Source organism: Vicugna pacos, chromosome 3 (assembly GCF_048564905.1).
Source record: "Vicugna pacos chromosome 3, VicPac4, whole genome shotgun sequence".
Classification (NCBI taxonomy): Eukaryota; Metazoa; Chordata; class Mammalia; order Artiodactyla; family Camelidae; genus Vicugna; species Vicugna pacos.
In genome coordinates this window covers 4708091-4727381 of record NC_132989.1, presented here as the reverse complement: position 1 = coordinate 4727381, position 19291 = coordinate 4708091, and the positions used below count along the sequence as shown (strand labels likewise).

General features: G+C 47.9%; 1 protein-coding gene across 7 annotated transcripts; it reads left to right on the top strand.

Annotated features, from left to right (window-relative positions):
- The first annotated feature begins 41 nt into the window (after positions 1–41).
- Positions 42–19017, top strand: ZNF672 (zinc finger protein 672). 7 transcript variants are annotated; one of them, XM_072952822.1, is made up of 5 exons: positions 42–436; positions 8373–8488; positions 14278–14436; positions 15165–15268; positions 16555–19017. In XM_072952822.1, exon 5 carries the CDS (start codon positions 16796–16798, stop codon positions 18179–18181), a length of 1386 nt encoding a protein of 461 aa, XP_072808923.1. In that variant the 5' UTR covers positions 42–436; positions 8373–8488; positions 14278–14436; positions 15165–15268; positions 16555–16795; the 3' UTR covers positions 18182–19017. The 7 variants fall into 7 exon arrangements, with proteins under 7 accessions (XP_072808923.1, XP_072808925.1, XP_072808941.1 ...); XM_072952824.1 differs by having other exon boundaries at positions 42–443; XM_072952840.1 differs by lacking the exon at positions 8373–8488.
- The last annotated feature ends 274 nt before the right edge of the window (positions 19018–19291 follow it).

Sequence of the window (19291 nt, the reverse complement as noted above, 5' to 3'; positions counted from 1 at the left end):
CGCCCCTCCCTCGCACGCTCCCCTGCTAACCCGGCCACATCTGGATCCCCAACACTCGTCCCGCCCAGCCTTCGGTTTCCGTACAAAATGGTGCCTCACGGCGCGCAGGTTCGCCGTACGTCGCCTCCAGCCCATCCTTCACCAGGGCAAAATGAACTTGAAATGTGGGCGTGTGTGCTGAGAAAAAACTGGGGCAGGGGATGAAGGTCGAGAGTCCCTGGTGGGCAGGGAAGTGCTAGAAGTAAAACGGAGCGCGGACAATCACCGCAGAGAGAGCGCTGCCATCTTGCTTTACGGCCCCCAAAGCCACTTCCGGGCCCGCCCAGGAAGTGGGAGGTGGGCTTGTGGACTTCCGGCGGCGGCGCTCCTGGAGGTCCGAGTGGGCACCTGAGGTCTCTGCTGCTGGATTGTGGCGTGCTCTCCTCACGCAGTTGAAGTAAGCGGTACGCTCAGTTAGTAACGGTGTCTAAAGGGCAAATTTGATAGGTAAATGCCTCTGCTCGAGGCCTGCCGCCGCCAACACGACGGCCCCTCAGCGAGCCAGGCCGTTTCCCACTGAACGTCGTTGCAGTGCGGTCACTGACTCCCCCATGAGCAGTCGTTAGAAACTTAATTAATCTGAATTCAGGGTTCTTGTGCGCTCAGTGCTCAACAGCCCGCGAGGAGGAGGAGTTGTTACATGGTTTTGTGCGTCAGTGAAAAAACCTGACCTGAAATCACCACTTCTAGGTGTCGCCAGGAGACGCTTAAGGGAAAGGCTTCAGGATGGACGTTTTATTTTTGCCAAAAAGATCTAACCTCCTGTGAGCCTGCTCAAGATTTGCCCTGGGGTGAAGAAGGCAAATGGATTGGATTTTCCTTCTTTCCTTTGGATCCTGTCCTTCCAGTCCCTCGTCCCATGAATAACCACATAAATTTTTTTTTTAAGTAGAACCAATACATTCTTTTTTTCAATACATTCTTTAAAAAGTGATTTAAAAGAAGTTTTTCCACAAAATTGAAAATTTTATTTTTAAAATTCCAGAAGTGACTTTTCTCACTTCAGTGAATCAGCGAGACCCTGAGTAACAGTTGTAAGTGGACAGATCTGATGGATAATAATACCTCAGTCTTCTATCACATTCCATTTTGCTATTAAGGTTCCATATAAAAGCCATGAAAATTACATATGGAAATTGGAAGCTATTTATTTGTTCTTTTCTTTTGTAAAACTGAATTTTACTGTAATGTATTTCATTTTACCCATCATCTTCTGTGTACCCTAGCCTGAATTTTCTGAGCCTTTCCTATTCAGCACTACTACAGTATCTACTGTCCTTATACCTTGTCCCACATCATCTTTTCCTCTATGTATTCATTCCTTAGCCTTCATGAGCTTCATATTGTCACATATCTCTTGCACTTGGTGGGAAAACATCTCGAATACATATAATGCCCAGACAGCCCCTAGATCACATCCCGGGGTTCAGTAGCCTCCCTGATGACTCCACTGGCCTCTGCCAGGGTTAACTCTCACTCGCTGAGGCCAAATGTGATCTCATCTTGTACAGATTATAATACAACCCCCAGCAGTTTTTTTTGCTGGGTTTGGATAATGTTTCAGGCAGGAAGAGGTTGGGGAGCACTGTGCGCTGACCTGTTTTATTGAGGCCAGAATAGCATGATGAGTTAAAAATTTTCTGTAGAGCAGCACTGTCCAATAGATATACCTGCAGTGATGGAAATGTTCTGTATGAGCTCTGTGTTGCATGGTAGCCACTAGTCATATGTAGCCATTGGGCACTTGAACCTAGTATTATTAAGGAATTGCGTTTTTACTTAATTTAAATAGCCACGTGTGGCCAGTGATTTCATTATTGGGCAAGGCAGTTCCCATCTAATCTCTTTCAGGCACATACTGAACTTTCACATCTTTAATACAAAACAAAACAAATGTCTCTCAATTTCCACCCTCATTGGTCTCATCTCCACTTCCTCACCTCCCATTTACTTCTGTAGTCTGGCTTCTGCTCATGCCAATCCACAGAAATTGCAGGGAGAAGCTCTGAACATCACCAAATCACTGATACCTGACACTGGGTTGTCTCTTCTCTCTTACAGTTCTTTAGTTTCTGAATCACACTTGTTGTGGGTTTCCTCTTATTTCTCTGACCTGTTGGTTAATTCCTTCATACAGTGTTCTCACCTGGGTGAAGGCAGTGTGCCAGGAGTTTGCATGTAGCTTATAGTCTGTGGTGCTCATTTTATAAATCAGTGATACTCAAACTAATCAGGCTGCAACCCAGAAACGAGTTTCACCTTGCAACCCAGTATACATATAGGTTTGTAAATATATTCGTAACAAAAAGTCTCAGGGAAAAAATCTTAATATTCAAAGCATGTTAATATTTGCTACACTATTTTTTAATGCTGATGGAGACCTATTCTGTTGATTTCATGAGCGATTCACAGTTTAAAAACCCTGCCCTACATGTCAGTGCTTCCCAGACTCTGATGCGAGTCCCTGACCTTCTCATGCTGTCTGGTTTCTCTGAAAGCCCTCACCTGAGTGCATGGCTCTGGCTCCTACCCAGGGCTCCTTCCTTGGAACTCTGTCTCCATCCAGATTCCCCACAGATCACATTTTGAGATCCAGCAACTTCTCAGACCACTGGCCAGTCCGAGGGTTGCCTCTTGTAGGGTACAAATCTGATTTCACTCCTTTTCTCAAATCCTGCTGCTTCTACTATATTTATTTTGTTGGTGAATGGTTCTAATCATCCACCCATTTACCCTAGGGAGAAACCTAGAAGACATTCTAAATGAATCCCCTGTCTTCACTGTGCATGACGTTAAGTATCTCAGAGAGCTCACTCTTCTCCATTTCTTTGCCATTGCTTCAGTGTAGACCCTCACCTCCACGTAGATAATATACCTCAAGAGGCTCCTAAATTAGCTCTGTAGAGTAGAACGTTGAGTGATGATGGAAATTTCTACATCCATTCTGTTCAATGTGGCAGCCATGTGTGGGGTGCTTGGGAACTTAAAATGTGGCTAGTGCAACTTAGGAACTAAAGTTTTAATTTAAGTTTAGATAGCCATATGTGGCTACTGATTAATGTATTGAACAGCACAAGTCCAGTAATCTCTCCACTACAAGTGTACCCGCTTCTAGTCCCTGAAACAAATAACCAACTAGCCCCTGTTGACTAAACTAGTGAATGACATGAAAATACGAAAGCCACGTAAAGAGGTTAGTAACACTATCAGTTACTAGGTCATGTCTCAGTGAAATAAAGTTTTCTCATAAATTCTTACTGGTAACTTAATCTCTTCACGCAAATAGTGTAAATTACCTTCATGTTTAAAAACCTTTTTTTTAGTTTGTTTTTTCCTACCAACAAAAACTACTTTTTTATGTTCTTTGATGTTTACGCCACTACCATCAATCAAATATGTAATAAATACTACCATCAGTTGCTAATTAAACACATTAGTTGACTAATGTATAGTGATAGCAGATTCAGTAGATGCCTAGGAGAGAGGTGGGAGAGATTACAAAGTGGCACACATAAACTTGTGGGCGGTTGGTATGTTCTCTGTCTTGACTGTAGTGAAGATTTGATTTGTGTACACATGTCAGCAGTTTTCAAACTGTACATTTCAATATGTGAGACTTGGTATATCAAGCATACCTCAGCAAAGCTGTTTTTTAAAAAGTCTGGTTGAATACTTGCTCCCAGAAATATATCATGTAACTTACTAATAAAGGTTAATGAAAGGGACAGCCTGTAATTGTCAAATCTCTGAATTATTTCTTCCCTTTTTAAATCAACTGAGTTTTTCAGTCCAGAAGTAAGTTTTTCCCCCTTACTTGCTGATCTCATTTGATAATAAAACACGTGGTGTTTATCTCGTACCAGGCACTGTTCTGCATGGTTTATATCTATCCATTTGATCCTCATCACAACCAGCTGAGGTATATTGTACCTCCATTTTACAATTGAGGGGACACGAGGTTAAATAACTTATCTAAGGTCATACTCCTGGTGCTGTGGTCGTAGTGGTGCCGGTCTTTGAACTCAGACAGTCCCAGTCCTTAGGCACAATAATAGACTGCCTCAATTAAGCTTCATGAGGAAAAGTATTTAGAATTATTTAAAATCTTTTCAACAACACATTATATGTTAATTTAAATATATCTGCTTAGAATTTAAATACCCTAATCTGTGAAAATAACCCAAAATTTCAAAATATTTTCTCAAGATGCTACAAGTTTGCATGTGACACTAGTTTTATCTGTATTACAGCTCTTACTTAGCCTTTAAAGTAGCTTCAGTCATAAAAACTGATTTTATCCCTACCTTGTATTTCACTTGGAAACTCATTTTCCCTGAAGGTTCTGCTTCATAATCTCATTTTCTATATCTTTGTTTTTTGTTTGTTTTTTGATAAGATAAAAATCTTATTAAAAACTATGACAGTGCAAAGTTATATTAAAATGAAGAATTTAAATTTTTGTCATCCCCTTTTGAATACATGTTATTTTATTTTTTTGTTATCTTACTTTATTTTATTGAGTTATAGTCAGTTTACAACGTTGTGTCAATTTCCAGTGTTCATTTTCTATATCTTATTTTATGAACCACTGATTCCTAGATGTGAATTTTGAACATGACTTTGATCTAACATAACTTTTTTTAAAAAATGTTGTATTAGGACAAAGAAATGTCATCATTAAGGACTAGGACATCATTAAAGACTAAGAAAAAAAAGTTTGTATTTTAAAGAAAGTTGATGTTTAAAATCCTCTCAACAAATATTCTATTTTTACGCTATACTGTACCAAGTTTATACAGTTTACCTGTATCTCGTTTAGTATAGCTCTTCACAGTTGACATCTGTGAAGTTATTTGGGAAAACACTAGAATCTACCATGTTCTAGAGGCCAAGGTTTTTTTTTTTAAACTGAAGTATAGTCTAGTTACAATGTTGTGTTAATTTCTGGTGTACAGCATAGTGATTCGTTTATACATATATATTCCTTTTGGGTTTTTTTTATTATAGGCCACTACAAGGTATTGCATATAGTTCCCTGTGCTGTACAGTAGGACCTTGTTGTTTATCTGTTTTATACATAGTGGTGTGTATCTGCAAGTCCCAAACTCCCAATTTATCCCTCCTCACCCCCTCTCCCCCTGATAATCATAAGTTTGTTTTCTATGTCTATGAGTCTGTCTCTGTTTTGTAAATAAGTTCATTTGTGTCCCTCCTTTTTCTTAAGATTCCACATATTAGTGATATTATGGTATTTTTCTTTCTCTTTCTGGCTTACTTCACTTAGTATGACCATCTCCAGGTCCATCCATGTTGCTGCAAATGGCATTATTTTATTCTTTTTTATGGTTGAGTAGTACTCCATCGCGCACGTGCGCGTGTGTATTTATACACGTATGTATACCACATCTTCTTTATCCAGTCATCTATTGATAGACATTTAGGTTGCTTCCATGTCTTGGCTATTGTAAATAGTGCTGCTATGAACATTTGGGTGCATGTATCTTTTCAAATTAGAGTTTCCTCCAAATGTATGCTCAGGACTGGGATTGCTGGATCATATGGTAAGGCTGTTTCCAGTTTCTTTAAAAATCTCCATACTATTTTCCATAATGTCTGTGCCAAACTACATTCCCACCAGCAGTGTAGGAGGGTTCCCTTTTCTGCACACCCTCTCTGGCATTTATAGTTTGTGAACTTTTTAATGATGGCCATTCTGATTGTTGTGAGGTGATACCTCATTGTAGTTTTGATTTGCATTTCTTTGATAATTAATGATATTGAGCATTTTTTCATGTGCCTATTGGCCGTTTGTATGTCTTCACTGGAGAAATGTTTATTTAGGTCTTCTGCCCATTTTGGGGTTGAGTTGTTTTGGGTTTTTTTTTGGTCATTGAGTTGCATGAGCTGTTTGTATATTCTGGAAATTAAGTCCTTGTCAGTTGCATTGTTTGCAGATATTTTCTCCCATCCATAGGTTGTCTTTTCCTTTTATTTATGGTTTCCTTTGCTGTGCAAAAGCTTATAAGTTTAATTAGGTCCCATTTGTTTATTTTTGCTTTTATTTCTGTTGCCTCAGCAGACTGCCCTAGGAGAACATTACTGGGATTTATATCAGAATGTTTTGCCTGTGTTTAAGAGGCCAATGTTTTTGTTGAATATGGGACTGCAATTGGAATGCTTGAATGAAAACAGTGTATATAGTAAGAAAGGAACAAATGAAACAGTATCCTCTGTCTTTATATCCCTAGTAACACAGCAAGCCTTCCAAATCTGATTTTAGACATTTTGAATACCAATTGGGCTCACATTTCAAACAAGAGATTTGAAATAGTGCTCTGAATCATTAGCTCTTTCAGTTGCCTCTCAACTGCCGTGTAAATCGTGTCCTATGTGCTTGTTTCATGTGCCCATAACCAACAGGATTCTTTACTTTTACATCCCTCCTTTCTGTCCTTATCCCTCTTTTTGAACCACAGACAGTGCCCTCCAGCCCAACTCAACAGACTTATGCTGCCATGATGTTATCTGACTCATTCCAGCATTGGGTACAGACCACTACTTCCTCACACGGTACCCAGTGCCTGACCCCATCCTGACCTCCCCCACGAAGCCTTTCCTGTTTGCCCATTCTGCAGCTGCCTCCTTTTGGAGATTTGTTTTCTAGGGTTCCACTCTCAGCCCCCTTCACATCCACCTGCACCCTCTCTGGGAAATGCCATCTACTCTCACAGCTTTTTCACCTCTAACTGCCTAGTGTTTACAAACCCACATGCACCATGACTCCTCCCCTGCCCGCTGAGGGAAACCCAAACTTGATTGTGGCATAGATGCCTCTAACCACACTATAAGGGCACACGATGTCTTATTCATCTTTAAATTCACATTATCCAGCCAGGTGCAGACTCAGTGGTCCCTTGGTAAAGACTTGTGGAAAGGAGACATTCCTCTAACTAACCAAATTTCTTTGAGTTTCCTTTCTACCCCCTCTTCTTCCTAGAACTCTTGCCCTGCCCTACTCAGGATTCTGACCCTCATCTACTCATACTGTGTAGTCAGTCTAGAGCAAGAGAATGTCCACTCCTTTCTTGTTCATTCAATCCATCTGCCTCAATCCAGTGCCTACACTGGCAGAAAGGTCCCAAGAGGTGGAAAATTATTATCACCATTATCCACAAACCCTGATACAAAAATCTTGCCTACTTGTTGAATCTATGACGTTTGCAGATGACCTACGTAAGAATTACCCTTTTCTTCCTGTTCTATATTTATATCACTTTATACGTGGCCCATGGTGGGATGACCAAGAGTCTGTGGAAGTCTGCCCTCCCACAGTGTGTTCTCAAAGGACTCAGTCTCTGTTTTGTGTCCAACCCTCAGCTCATTCCCTAGGCCGCAAGCAGGGATTCAGAAATGTACACTCAGTAAGACTGTGCCCTCAAGCTTACAATTTGGTAGGGGAGATAAGATACGTACATGATTCTGAAGTATGTGGCAAAGGATGGTAAATACAGGGACAGTGTTACGTCCCTTTGTGGCCTGACAGGACAACAGATTTTCAATAGATAGAGAATTTATGGATGAACAGTTTTTGCGGTTGGGAAGGAGATACGGCTTTCATTTTGAGGTGGGTTAACATTGGAATAGAGCCATGAAGGATAAGCAGTATTTTTACAGACAAGGAGAGGCAAAGGAGTGAGAGGAGTGTATTCCAGGCTTAGAGAAATGTAGAAGGTGGGTGGGTAGTCATCCAGTTTACTAGAGGGTTGGAGAGGACCGACTGCAAAGGTGGGTTGGAACAGGTGGAAGATGGCCTTCGTGTCACACCAGGAGAGTAAACTTCATTTTGTAGTTAATCCAAACCTTCAGCAGTATTTTGAGTGGGAGTATGACACACACACACAGCTTATTTTAGGGAAACTGATGTCACAGTTCACAGCTGGATCCCCCAGTGCCCAGAGTACTGCCTGGCACATAGTAGGCCCTCCATAAATGCCTTGAATATTTATGGGACCACACTGAGAGCTGTCATTTATTGATGTAGATTTGTAGGGAAGGACAACCATTTGGATCCAGTATTTTTAAGTTGACAAAAATGCCCGTAACTTCCTTCTCAACTTTCTTTCTCTCACTACATTTGTGATTACTGTTCCAACTATCATTCTTCTCTGTGATGACTCCTATTAGAAACAGAAATCCACCTTCTTGTATGTCCTCTTCACTGAGTTCTTCCCTCCATAGCTACACAAAATAAAGTTGTCTGATCCAGCCATTGTTCACACGACAGTGTGTCAAGCCTTGTGAACAGTCATCATGTACAGGTTTCTCTTTTCCAGGTAAAAAGTCCTCAGCCCGTTCACCTATACGATGTATTTATCACCATCCTCGTCACTCCTCTGGAATTGGCTAAGTGTGGCAATGTCCCTTAAACACATGACATCAATATTGAACAGTAAGTCGAGAAATGTGCTAATTAGTCCATTTTTCTGGCTCTAAAGTCTCTGGAATGATCCTCAACTAGTCATCTACCTAAAACTACCTTAAAATGTCCGGTATTTTACTTCAGGCACATTTCCCATTTCCGCATCTCCTACCTCCATCCCTTCCCAGTTCAGTCCCTCATCAGCCTAGGCCTGCATCCTGTGTCCCCCTTTTCCACTTCCTTGCCTGCTGCTTCCAGACCTGTCCTCTTACACCATGCTGCCATGTGTGGGTCAGCAGACACTCACTGAGCCTTTGTGATGAGCAGGCACTGTTTCAGGGCATTGTTTATGAGGAGGGCAAAGCCTTCACTCAGCTGTGACAATATGCAGAGGGGTGCACTGTAGCACGGACTCACACCCAGGGCTGAGGATGGAGACGGGCATTCCAGCATCGGTTTATGGAGATGGCATTTGGCCAACATTTTAAGAATGGGTGGAATTAAACGCAGAGTAGAAGAGCATTCCAAATTCACCAGAAGCTAGGGGGAGAGGCGTGGAGCAGATTGTTCCTCATCCTTCCTCATCCATTCTTCCTCTTCCCCAAAGGGCCAAACCTGCGGACACTTGGCTTTAGACTTCTAGCCTCCAGAACTGTGAGAAAATAACTTTCTCTTGCTTAAGCCACTTAGTTTGTGGTACTCTGTTATAGCAGCTCTAGGAAACTAATAGAAGCCCCAAACTAGGAACAACCCGGATGTCCATCAGCTGTATTTATTCAGTAAAACAGGTAAATCAACTATGGTATATCACACAATAGAATACCTTATAGTAACAAAAATGAACTAGCCACAACCACACTCAACAACATGAATTTTAAAATGTTAAGCAAAAGACTCAAGACTTAATAGCACGATTCCATGTATATAAAGTCAAAACTAATTTATGGTGTCAGGATTATGGTTACTCTCTGTATGGGAGCAGAGACAAGAAGTGGGCCAAGGGTCTTTTGGGGTTCTGGAAATATTCCAGTTCTTAATATGGGAACGGGTTGCATAGGTTTTTTTCAGGTGATAAAAATATTTGATCTGTACACTTATGAATTGCATATGTTCCTGTATGTATGTATATTTCAATAAAAAGTAGAAAGAAAGAAAAAAGGGGGCAGATGAGTGTTCCAGGCTGACCCCGGGGAAAGACTTGAGGGATTTAACTGTATACTCATTTAGGGAACCACTGAGCAGAGCAAAGGGGTTAGAGTTCTGGATGGGTGACAGAATATGTGGTACTAAGTGACCTCGAGAGGAAGATAAGGGCTGGTAAAGAAGTGTACTGAGAGCCATCATCTGGCGTCTGATAGGCAGCCCTGAACAGGGGACGGCCACTTTCCAAATGCGTTTCTGGAAAACAACACTAATAGCACCTCTCGGTGGAAGACGACACTGCATAGAGAGCTCAGCCAGCAAGCGCTTGGAGAGAGAGCTGCCAAGTGGGCCAGGAGTACCCCCAACCGAGGCAGTGCGATTTAGAGGGATCCGTTAACCTGCGGGAGCCTCGTTGGCAGGGCAGTGGCGAGGATTAAGCCAACAGGTATTAAGTCTGGCCTCACTGTAAGAAGTCACTAATTTACTGCCGGGACTGTTTCGGTGGGTGGACCCGGAGGCCACTCCGCGCCGGACGCCCGCTGCCCCTGCGGCAGCACCCGCAGGGACACAACTTCGGCTGCCCAGAGGGCGCGCGAGCCTCAGGAAGACCTGAGGCTGCACCCCTGACTCCGCCACCGGGCCGCGAGGCGGTGAGTGTGGCTCAGTGCCTTTCCCTCTGATTGGGCGAGAAGAGGCCAGCGGGCGGAGACAAGAAAGGAGGAGGCAGGGATTGGTTAAGCCTGGGGAAAAGGCAGGGCCTTGGCAAGAGAGTCCCAGGTTCCCCCCGTGAGTCCCGCCCCCTCACTGGGACTGCGGCCTAGGCGGGCGAGGCTGAACTGTTCCCGCGGAGCGTTCTTAGCGTCTCCCAGTCTTCCAGCAACCGCTGACGCGACCCGCGTGCGGCCGACCACTGGCCAACCCGGGAGAGCAGGGCTAGAGCGTGAACCCCTATCCCGAGGCGCCTCCCAGCTCTCCCCACTCGGCGGCCGCGCGCTCCGCCAGCTTCTTCTCTCCTTCCCCGCCCCAGCCCCGCAAATCCGGGGGTCGGCGAGCCGGCTGAGTGGGAGACGCGCGGTGTCCGAGGAGCCAGGCGGCGACCGGTGAGGGGACCGAGGGGCTGGGAGGGAGGGTTGGCACGGGGCAGCGGTCCCCAAACTGTCGCCCGGCTTCTTCCCTCCGCCCCAGGCTGCTCGCGTCTGCCGCCGTCTAGAACGGCGCCCCGGCAACAAGTGACGCGGAGGCGCCGCGGAGCGAGCGATTGGCCGGCGCGTGCTCGCGGCCGCCGCGCGGCCTGCTCCTCCTCCCAGGCCTTGCCCTCGGTCTGTCCTCACCAGGCCGCCCTCGGTGACCTTCGTGGCCGGCGGCGCCACGACGCAGACATCGCTAGGCTGAGCCGGATTAAAAGGGCAGCGGCAGCCACCAGGCTCAGTCGATGCTAAACGCCCGCTACTCTCCACTTGCCCTTCGGGTGGGCTGGCGCCTGGGCCCGAGTTGCGGGGTGGGGACTTTCTAACCGAGGCCCTGTTCTCCAATACTAGGCACCAAGTATTTTGTTTATTTGGGGAGGAGGGTAGTTGGGTTTATTTATTATTGTTTTTTACTTTAATGGAGGTACTGGGGAATCGAACCCAGGACCTCATGCATGCTAAGCACGCACTCTACCACTGAGCTATACCCTCCCCACTACTAGGCACCAAGTCTTAAAATGAGTAACCAACGTCACTACTTACTCTCAAAGCTCCCGGGATACGGCGTGGGTCCACGAAAGGCCCACGCTGCTCTGATCCTGTGAAGGAGGCTTCTTTGGGGGGTCGGGGGAAGGACTTAAAAGCTCTTGCAGAACGCTTAGGATGCCTTGGAAGTAGGGGTAGGAGTCAGACCCCTTAGTCAGGGTCCCTCCTCAGAGGAACTGTCCTGAGCAGAGAAAATCCTAAAACCTCGGCAACCACAGTTCTCAGACTTAACACCTTCCCTCTTTCCATATGAAGCATTATAGTAGTTTTCTTTGCTGAGTTTTCTCAGGCAGCAGTGTTAGCCATCCAAAGCCCCCTGTCCAAGGTCATACAGCTGGTAATTGAAGACCCAGAATTTGGAGGCTTGCCTCTCTGGTTTCCACTTAATAAACCAAGGTACAGTATTTGCGGTATATGCAGTGGATAGGGCTATGGAAGATCAGAGGACTAGAGAGACAGCCTTTCCTCCAGGAACATAATGTTTGAAAGAATTGTATTCCAGATTAATACATCGTTTAAAAAAAAAAAAAAAGTCCAACTTCTTGCTAAGCCCCGGGAGGGTGCAAAACACCATATAACCCCTTCCCTCATCCCAGTTCTGGGCTGCTCTGGCCCCTCCGGGCTGTAGTCTTGCCCGTGTGTCAAAGGGACCTAGAGAATAAACTACCTCACTATGTATGTTCTCCCCCTATCAATATGCATGACTTCTCCACACTTCTCAGATTTCACAGGAAAATCTTTGCAAAAGAAACCTGCAAAAGGATCCATTTGAACCGTGATCAGGCTTGGGCACTTAGGATGTGGGGGGAGGTGTCATTCCTATTTCCACCAACTCCTTAAACATGTCACACTGGATCTGAAGCTGGAAAGGGCAGCTTCTTCTAAAGTACGGGACCTTGTTTCTGTTATGAGGAAGAGGGAAGTGAGGAGTGGCCACTTTGGTGCCCTGGATTTCATACCCCATCCTCACCCAGAAAAGAGGCTGAAACCTTTTCAGGGTGGCTTGGGAATCACTGTTTCCTGTTACTTTCACTGATTATTCAGAATAAAGGCAAGTAGGGGGCTGGAGGAGTGAGGGTGAGGAGGGATTATTGGAGGAGAGCCTTGAATGAAGGGTGGGGGGAAGGGCTTTCAGGAAGTCGAAGGGCCCCAAAAAGGGCCAGTTAAACTTTTCCATCCACCTGATTGCTCCCGCCACTTCCCCCCAGGAGAGTGAAAAGTGGATTATTTGCTTCTATCTGGATGTACATTTCAGCCATCTTTAGGGGTGTCTCAGAGTCTAGAGACTGCAATGTCTTTAAGGCTGGGGCGACGGACTTTAGGGCTGGGGCAGCGGTAGGGGTTGAGGAGATGTGGAGGTTGTATGGAAAGGCCAGCAAAGAGTCTCCTCTCCAGAATGCAGCTACCACTCTCCTCAAGGGTGATCCACAGTGGAGCGCACAGAGTGAGCCCTGGTCCCTGGGGCTGCCTGGGGCTTCCTGCTGTGCTGCTTTCTGTCACTGGCTAGGGCCAGGAGTGGCTTGGGACTGTCGGGGAGAGCCAGAGACGGGCCACCCAGCCTGCCATCCCCCTCCTATTCCTGAACCTGCTTACTGCCCTTGAGCTAGATGGCTCTGCCTACCCGCAGGGAACCTCAGGTCACATAGGGATAACCAGGAGTACCCATGTCATGCAGTGCCCAAGTTCCAACCAGGTCTTCTTTCAGACATTCTCTTTCCTGAAGAGCAGCTGGGCCCTCTGGAGAGGGTGGCCAGGGCCTCATATCTTGGGAGATGAGAAAAGTGGCTGTGTACTCTACTGCGGCTCTAAGGATCAGAGCAGTCAGTGACCTCTTCCTATGCAAACCTCTCCAGGGACTGTGAGGTGGCCAGCCTCCCTTTATGTATTATTCCAGAATTTGGAACACCCATTTGGCAAACACTATCCAATAAAAATAAAACGTGAGCTACATTTGTACTCATCACTTTTCTTAAAAACAGGTGGAATAAATTTAAAAAATATATTTGATTTAAACCCAGTATATCCAAAACATTATCAATTCAACGTATAGCCAACATTAAACATTATTAATGAGCTATTTTGCACTTTTTTTCCTACTAGGTCTTTGAAATCAGGAGTGTATTTGACCCTTACAGCACATGTCAGTTTGGACCAAACGCACTTCAAGTGTTCAGCTGCCACAGGTGGCTTGGGGCTACTGTAGTGGACAGCACAGCTGGGACAGCTCTCAGCCCCACTCTTGCAGCCCAAATCAGTTTTATCCAACTCTGGTTTCAAGATGGAGAAATTGCAGGGGGAAGGTGTAGCTCAAGTGCTAGAGTGTATGCTTAGCATGCATGAGGTCCTGGGTTCGATCCCTGGTACCTACATTAAAGAAACAAATAAACCTAATTACCTCCCCCACCACACACACAAAAAAAAGATGGAAGTCCAACACTCTTGTGAACAGTTAGATATGGCATGAGATGCCTGCAAGATCTGTTAAGGAACAAAAATAAAGTGATATACGAAACTCGGAAGTTTATCTTCATTACGAACATTTTTGCCATTAGCTTATCTTCTTAGTACATGTTTTTATTGGTTATATGTGCAGTACTTATAAATATCTGTCTTTATTAAATTCTTGGAAGGTACTAAACTACTATAGTATTGAACAATTAGGACCTTTTAACAGTTCACACATAATGACCCTGTTCCCTCTTTCCAAGCCTTCCCTGTACTTATGGGGTTTGTTTTTTTTTTTTTGCATTCTTTTTTATTGAAGTATAGTCAGTTTACAACATGTGTCAATTTCTGGTGAACAGTGTAATGTTTGTCTCCTGGTACTTATTTTTTCTCCAAAGAAATTTGATGGTATAACTTCAAAATTCAATCAGGAAAATCGTTAGGACAGTTCAGAAATTGTTCTTCGTTTGGCACAGTGATGTTTTATTTTTCTTTTAGATTTCCCGCCGGGCATAGACCCTTTCCTTCCAGGCAAGCTCCAGCATGGGGTGAGGTACAGAAGAGAGACCAGAAGCATACAGCCTGGCTGGCACTCAAGCAACAAACCTGCACCCTAGACCGGGCTCTCTTACGCCACATCTGTAATGGGGGGAAGTGGTATGTTTGTTTATATGTCATTTGTGTGTGCGTGTTTATGTTTGTGCATGCGTCTTACTTCCTTGGGCATGCGCCCTGGAAGGCAGTATCCTGGCAGAGGGTGCGTTCCCAGAAACATGGCCTTAGAGGAGCAATTGTCTCCAGAGACCCCCAGGTGAGGGGGAACACTCACCTAGGCATAAGCATTAGCCTCTTTAGCCTTTGGGATCAACCACTGACTCTTGAAGGAAGGTTTTATTCATAGGAAGGCCAGCATTCCTTTGAATTTGACCAGCTAGAAATCAGCAGCCTAAGCAAGTGTCTTGGCTGAAAGCTCCGTCTGGAAGATCCGAGAGGCTCGCTCTAAAGTCTGCTCTCAGGTTGTAGAGAGGCTCCTGTCTCTGCTTGCAGAGTTTGTTTAAAGCTCATCCTCTTTGAATAAGATTTAAAATACTCCAGATCCACCCACCACACACACACACACCAAAAAAAAAAAAAAGTGTGTGGGGTGGAGTGTGGAGTCAGGTGAGGGGAGTGTCGCAGATGAAACAAAATGCAAAATGTAGGTAGATGCTGCAGGTGAGGGAGTGACTTGTGATACTATTCTTGGTACTTTTTTATCTTTGCAAGTGTCCATTTAAAAAACTACCCTCTTCCAGGAAATACTTCCCTCTTCTTTCTCCTCCTGTGTCTGTCCCCTCTGCTTAGTTTAAATTCACATTGTCCCTCTTACTTCACTGCTCCTGCAGGGCGGAGCACATCCTGCTCCAGAAGCACAGGAAGGGAGCATCCTGCATCCGCCACTCCCGTCCAGTGCGGAGGGGAGCAGAAGCTCCAGAGCTCACCCCTGCAGGTTTGTGGCTATAAAGGCTTTTTTTCAGTTGATCCCATTTGGATTCAAAAGATGAGGACCCCTTCTATGGGCTGTTTTAACGACAGCTCTGTATTTAGGATGAATTTACATCTGCTAAGAAGAAAATGACTGGTGACTATTTTGTTTGCTTCCTCTCTCTGATCTGTTGGGTGACATGGCCTATAACTGATAATGACTGTATCTCGTCTCCAGTGTCCCACTGAACTGGGTTGGGGATAGATCCACGGGTCCCGAGGGCTGGCGTCAGTGGTGAGGCCGGCCAGGTGAGGAGGGCAGCCCTATTTGTGCTCTAAATAGAGGGCGCAAAGGCTGACCCTGCTGCTGGATAGCTACCTGGACCAACTTATCAGATGGAGTCAGAGATACCATTTGAGATCAAGAGGACAGAGCAGATCCTATTCCCATAAAGGGGCTTCTTTGCTACTCCAGGTTCTCAGATCCCTGGAGCTGGGGCAATGAGGAATGTCTGCAGAATGTTTCCAAACAACCAGGATGCTCTGAGAATTGGAAAGGCTGTCCCTTCCTTCTCCTCAGCCTTCCCTAAAAATGTGAAAAGCACTTCCTGGATAATGCCATGAACTTTTGATAATATTCTTTGTGAGTTATTCATGCTTCCTTTTCACGCCTTTCCTGGGTTGTGAGTTGCTTTCTCAAGGCTAGGCCAGGAGACTCGGATTGTGCACTGGTGTGATGTGGCTGTAAGGTGCTGCCCGGAGCCACGGAGTAGCACTTTCAGGGTTTCTCAGACACCTTCCCTTGCTCAGGCCTCCGCCCTTTCTGAGCCTTTTGCCCAGGCTCCTGCTGCTGGATAAGTTTAGGCTTCATCTAAGGCCCTTCCGGTCTTTCCAGCCCAGGCCTGGCTGCGTTTGCACTGGTGACTCAGGAAAGCCAGGTCTCTGGAAGAAGGTGCTGGTGTGGTCTAGGCCCAGGGGACTTCTCATTGCCTATCCTTCCTTGGTCATTTCCTAGGGCATCTTCAGGCCCAGATCCCTGGTCTAAGACCATAAAATAGGCGAGGCCCTCAACCTCATCCCCTTCCTCACAATGTACTGGAGGCAAGCTCCCCTCTGAGTCCGTCCTGCCCTTCCTAGTGGCACAAGGACCCCCCTCCCCATGATTCTAGCACCCTCAAGGCTTTGCCTCCTCTTCGAGAATGGGAATTCAGGGGATGCCGTAGCTGAGGAAGTTACAAAAAACAGGGAGCCTGTACTTGCCCTTCCATTCCCCAGGGTGTAGCTGGGGTGACAGTGACCTTCTCCCTGCAGGGCTCACGGTACATGGCACATCTAGCTGCCGCTCACCTCTGAAAAAGCCACAGCACCTGCCCATGAGAGAAGGAGCCCTGGGATCCACAGACCAGTTGTCCAGGCCTCTCCCTCTCCCCTCTGCTACAGGTCCCCTTCAAGGCCTTAAGAAAAGTGAAAGTAACCCACAGCTCCAGGACGTGGACCCCGGAGTGTGAGTGGGACACCGCACCCGGAGGGCGCCGGGGGCCTGGCCGTCACCATGCTGGCCGCATCACAGGCCGCAGTGGGCAGGCCTTACACGTGCAGTGAGTGTGGCAAGAGCTTCCGCTACAGTTCCGTGCTGCTGCGGCACGAGCGCGCCCACGGTGGGGACCGCCGCTTCCTTTGCCTAGAATGCGGAGAGCGCTGCCCGCAGGCCAAGGACCTCCGGGCTCACCGACGCGCCCACGCGGGCCAGACGCTCTACATCTGCAGCGAGTGTGGCCAGAGCTTCCGCCACAGCGGCCACCTCGACCTGCACCAGAGCGCGCACCGGCGGCGCCGCGGCCGCCTCTGTCGCTGCCGCGCTTGCGGCCGCCGCTTCCCGCACCTCCCCGCGTTGCTGCTGCACCGGCGCCACTGGCACCCGCCTGAGCGGCCCTGTCGCTGCCCGCTGTGCCCTCGTGCCTTCCGCCAGAGCGCGCTGCGCTTCCACCAGGCGCGGGTGCACCCGTGGGGGACACCCGCCACGCCCGCGGCCGCGCCCCACCGCTGCCCGCAGTGCCCACGGGCCTTCCGCAGCGGCGCGGGACTTCGGAGCCACGCGCGTGCCCACCGGGCCGAGCGCGCCGGCGACTCCCCGCGCCGGCAGTCGCGTGCTCCGGACGCGCACCGGTGTGGCGTGTGCGGCAAGAGCTTCGGCAAGAGCTCCACGCTGACGCGACACTTGCAGACCCACTCGGGCGAGAAGCCCTTCAAGTGCCCCGAGTGCGGCAAGGGCTTCCTGGAGAGCGCCACGCTGGTGCGCCACCAGCGCACGCACACGGGCGAGAAGCCCTACGCCTGCGGCGCCTGCGGCCGCCGCTTCAGCGAGAGCTCCACACTGCTGCGCCATCAGCGCAGCCACCAGGGCGAGCGGCCGCACGCCTGCGGCACGTGCGGCAAGGGCTTCGGGCAGCGCTCCGACCTGGTGGTGCACCAGCGCATCCACACGGGCGAGAGGCCCTTCCCGTGCCCGGACTGTGGCCGCTGCTTCAGCGACCGCTCTGACCTCACCAAGCACCGGCGCACGCACACCGGCGAGAAGCCGTACCACTGCGAGGTGTGCGGCCGGCGCTTCACGTGCGTGTCCAACCTCAATGTGCACCGGCGCAACCACGCCGGCCACAAGCCGCACAAGTGCCCTGAGTGTGGCAAGGCCTTCAGCGTGGGCTCCAAGCTGACGCTGCACCGCAAGACGCACCTGGGCGAGCGGCCGGCCCAGTGTGCGGAGTGTGGCAAGTGCTTCAGCCACAGCCGCTCACTGTCACAGCACCAGCGGGCGCACACACGGGCTCGCGCCGCCGCCGCCACCCAGGCCATGGCAGGCACTGCCCTGATCTATGCTGGCCAAGCTGAACAGGAAAAGCCGGGACTCTTTGTGTCTCAGTTGAGAGAGACTTGCTGAGAGGGTTCTCAGGAGTGGGCTAGACAAGCACTTACATGCTGCGACAGGGCGGGGGAGCAACTGGCAGATGGGGGTCTGTGGAAAGGCGATGTGGCCTGTCGCCTTTCTCCATCTCTGTTGCTGCGCCCCTACGCCTCCTCCCCTGGTTAGCTCTTTGCCTATTCTCAGCCCTTCCTTCGCCGGCTCTGGGTGTTGTGCCAGGAGAACCTCCCGGACCCCAAGTACTGGTGTGTCCGAGCGCTGCTTCTCTGCTCTCAGGCGTCTCCTGTTATCCACCAGGGTTCTGTCTTTTTTTGTCCCATCTCCTTTTTCCAGCCCCGAGTCTCTGCTACCTCTCCTTTCCGGGTACTCCTGATGTCCTGCTGCTTCAGGTAATGGTCATCACAGACGTGGCCAGAATCACATCCCACCCGCCCCGTGGCCTTCCTGCCTCTTCCTTCCAACTTTACTCTCAGTCTCTCTGCTGCTCTCTCCCTCAGCTTCTGAGAGATGGGGAGTTTGCAGGCAGAGAGATAGTGAGAGAGCTCCCCTCACTAAACGGTTATCTCCCCACCAGAAGCACCCAGAAGGGTACTTCACACCACGTGAAGGTGGGCAGAAGCTCTCAGCATGGCCCACGGGCCAGACCTGATGGTGTACAAATCAAGGTGCCTCTCAGGACATTAGCCCTGGGACCCGGGCCAAGAACACAGGGGTCTATAAAGCCTGGCACTGCCACATGGAGTATGAATATGTTTTATACCTATCAAGCTTGGAGCCATGGTGAAACAGCTCCACAGAGGTGACAGCGCAGGGTGGAAAATTCCCTGGAATTAGCCAGAGATTTTTTTTTTTTTTTTTTTTTTTGCTTGCAGGTGGTGAAATAAAGAGTTGTCTGGGTTCCAGATGCCAAGGGCTTCCCTTTGTCAAACTTGAGGCCCAGCAATCTTGCATGTGTGGCCCCCTCATTTTTGCACTGGAAGGCAAGACCCTTCAGGGGCTTATACATTTGGTTACAGGAGAGTACCAGCGGGGTCCATCACATGCCTGTATCCCCACCCCAGCACATCCCTCTGGAATGATCAAGCACTCTCCATACTATCGGCCTGCCTTGCTTGAGTGCAAGAGCAG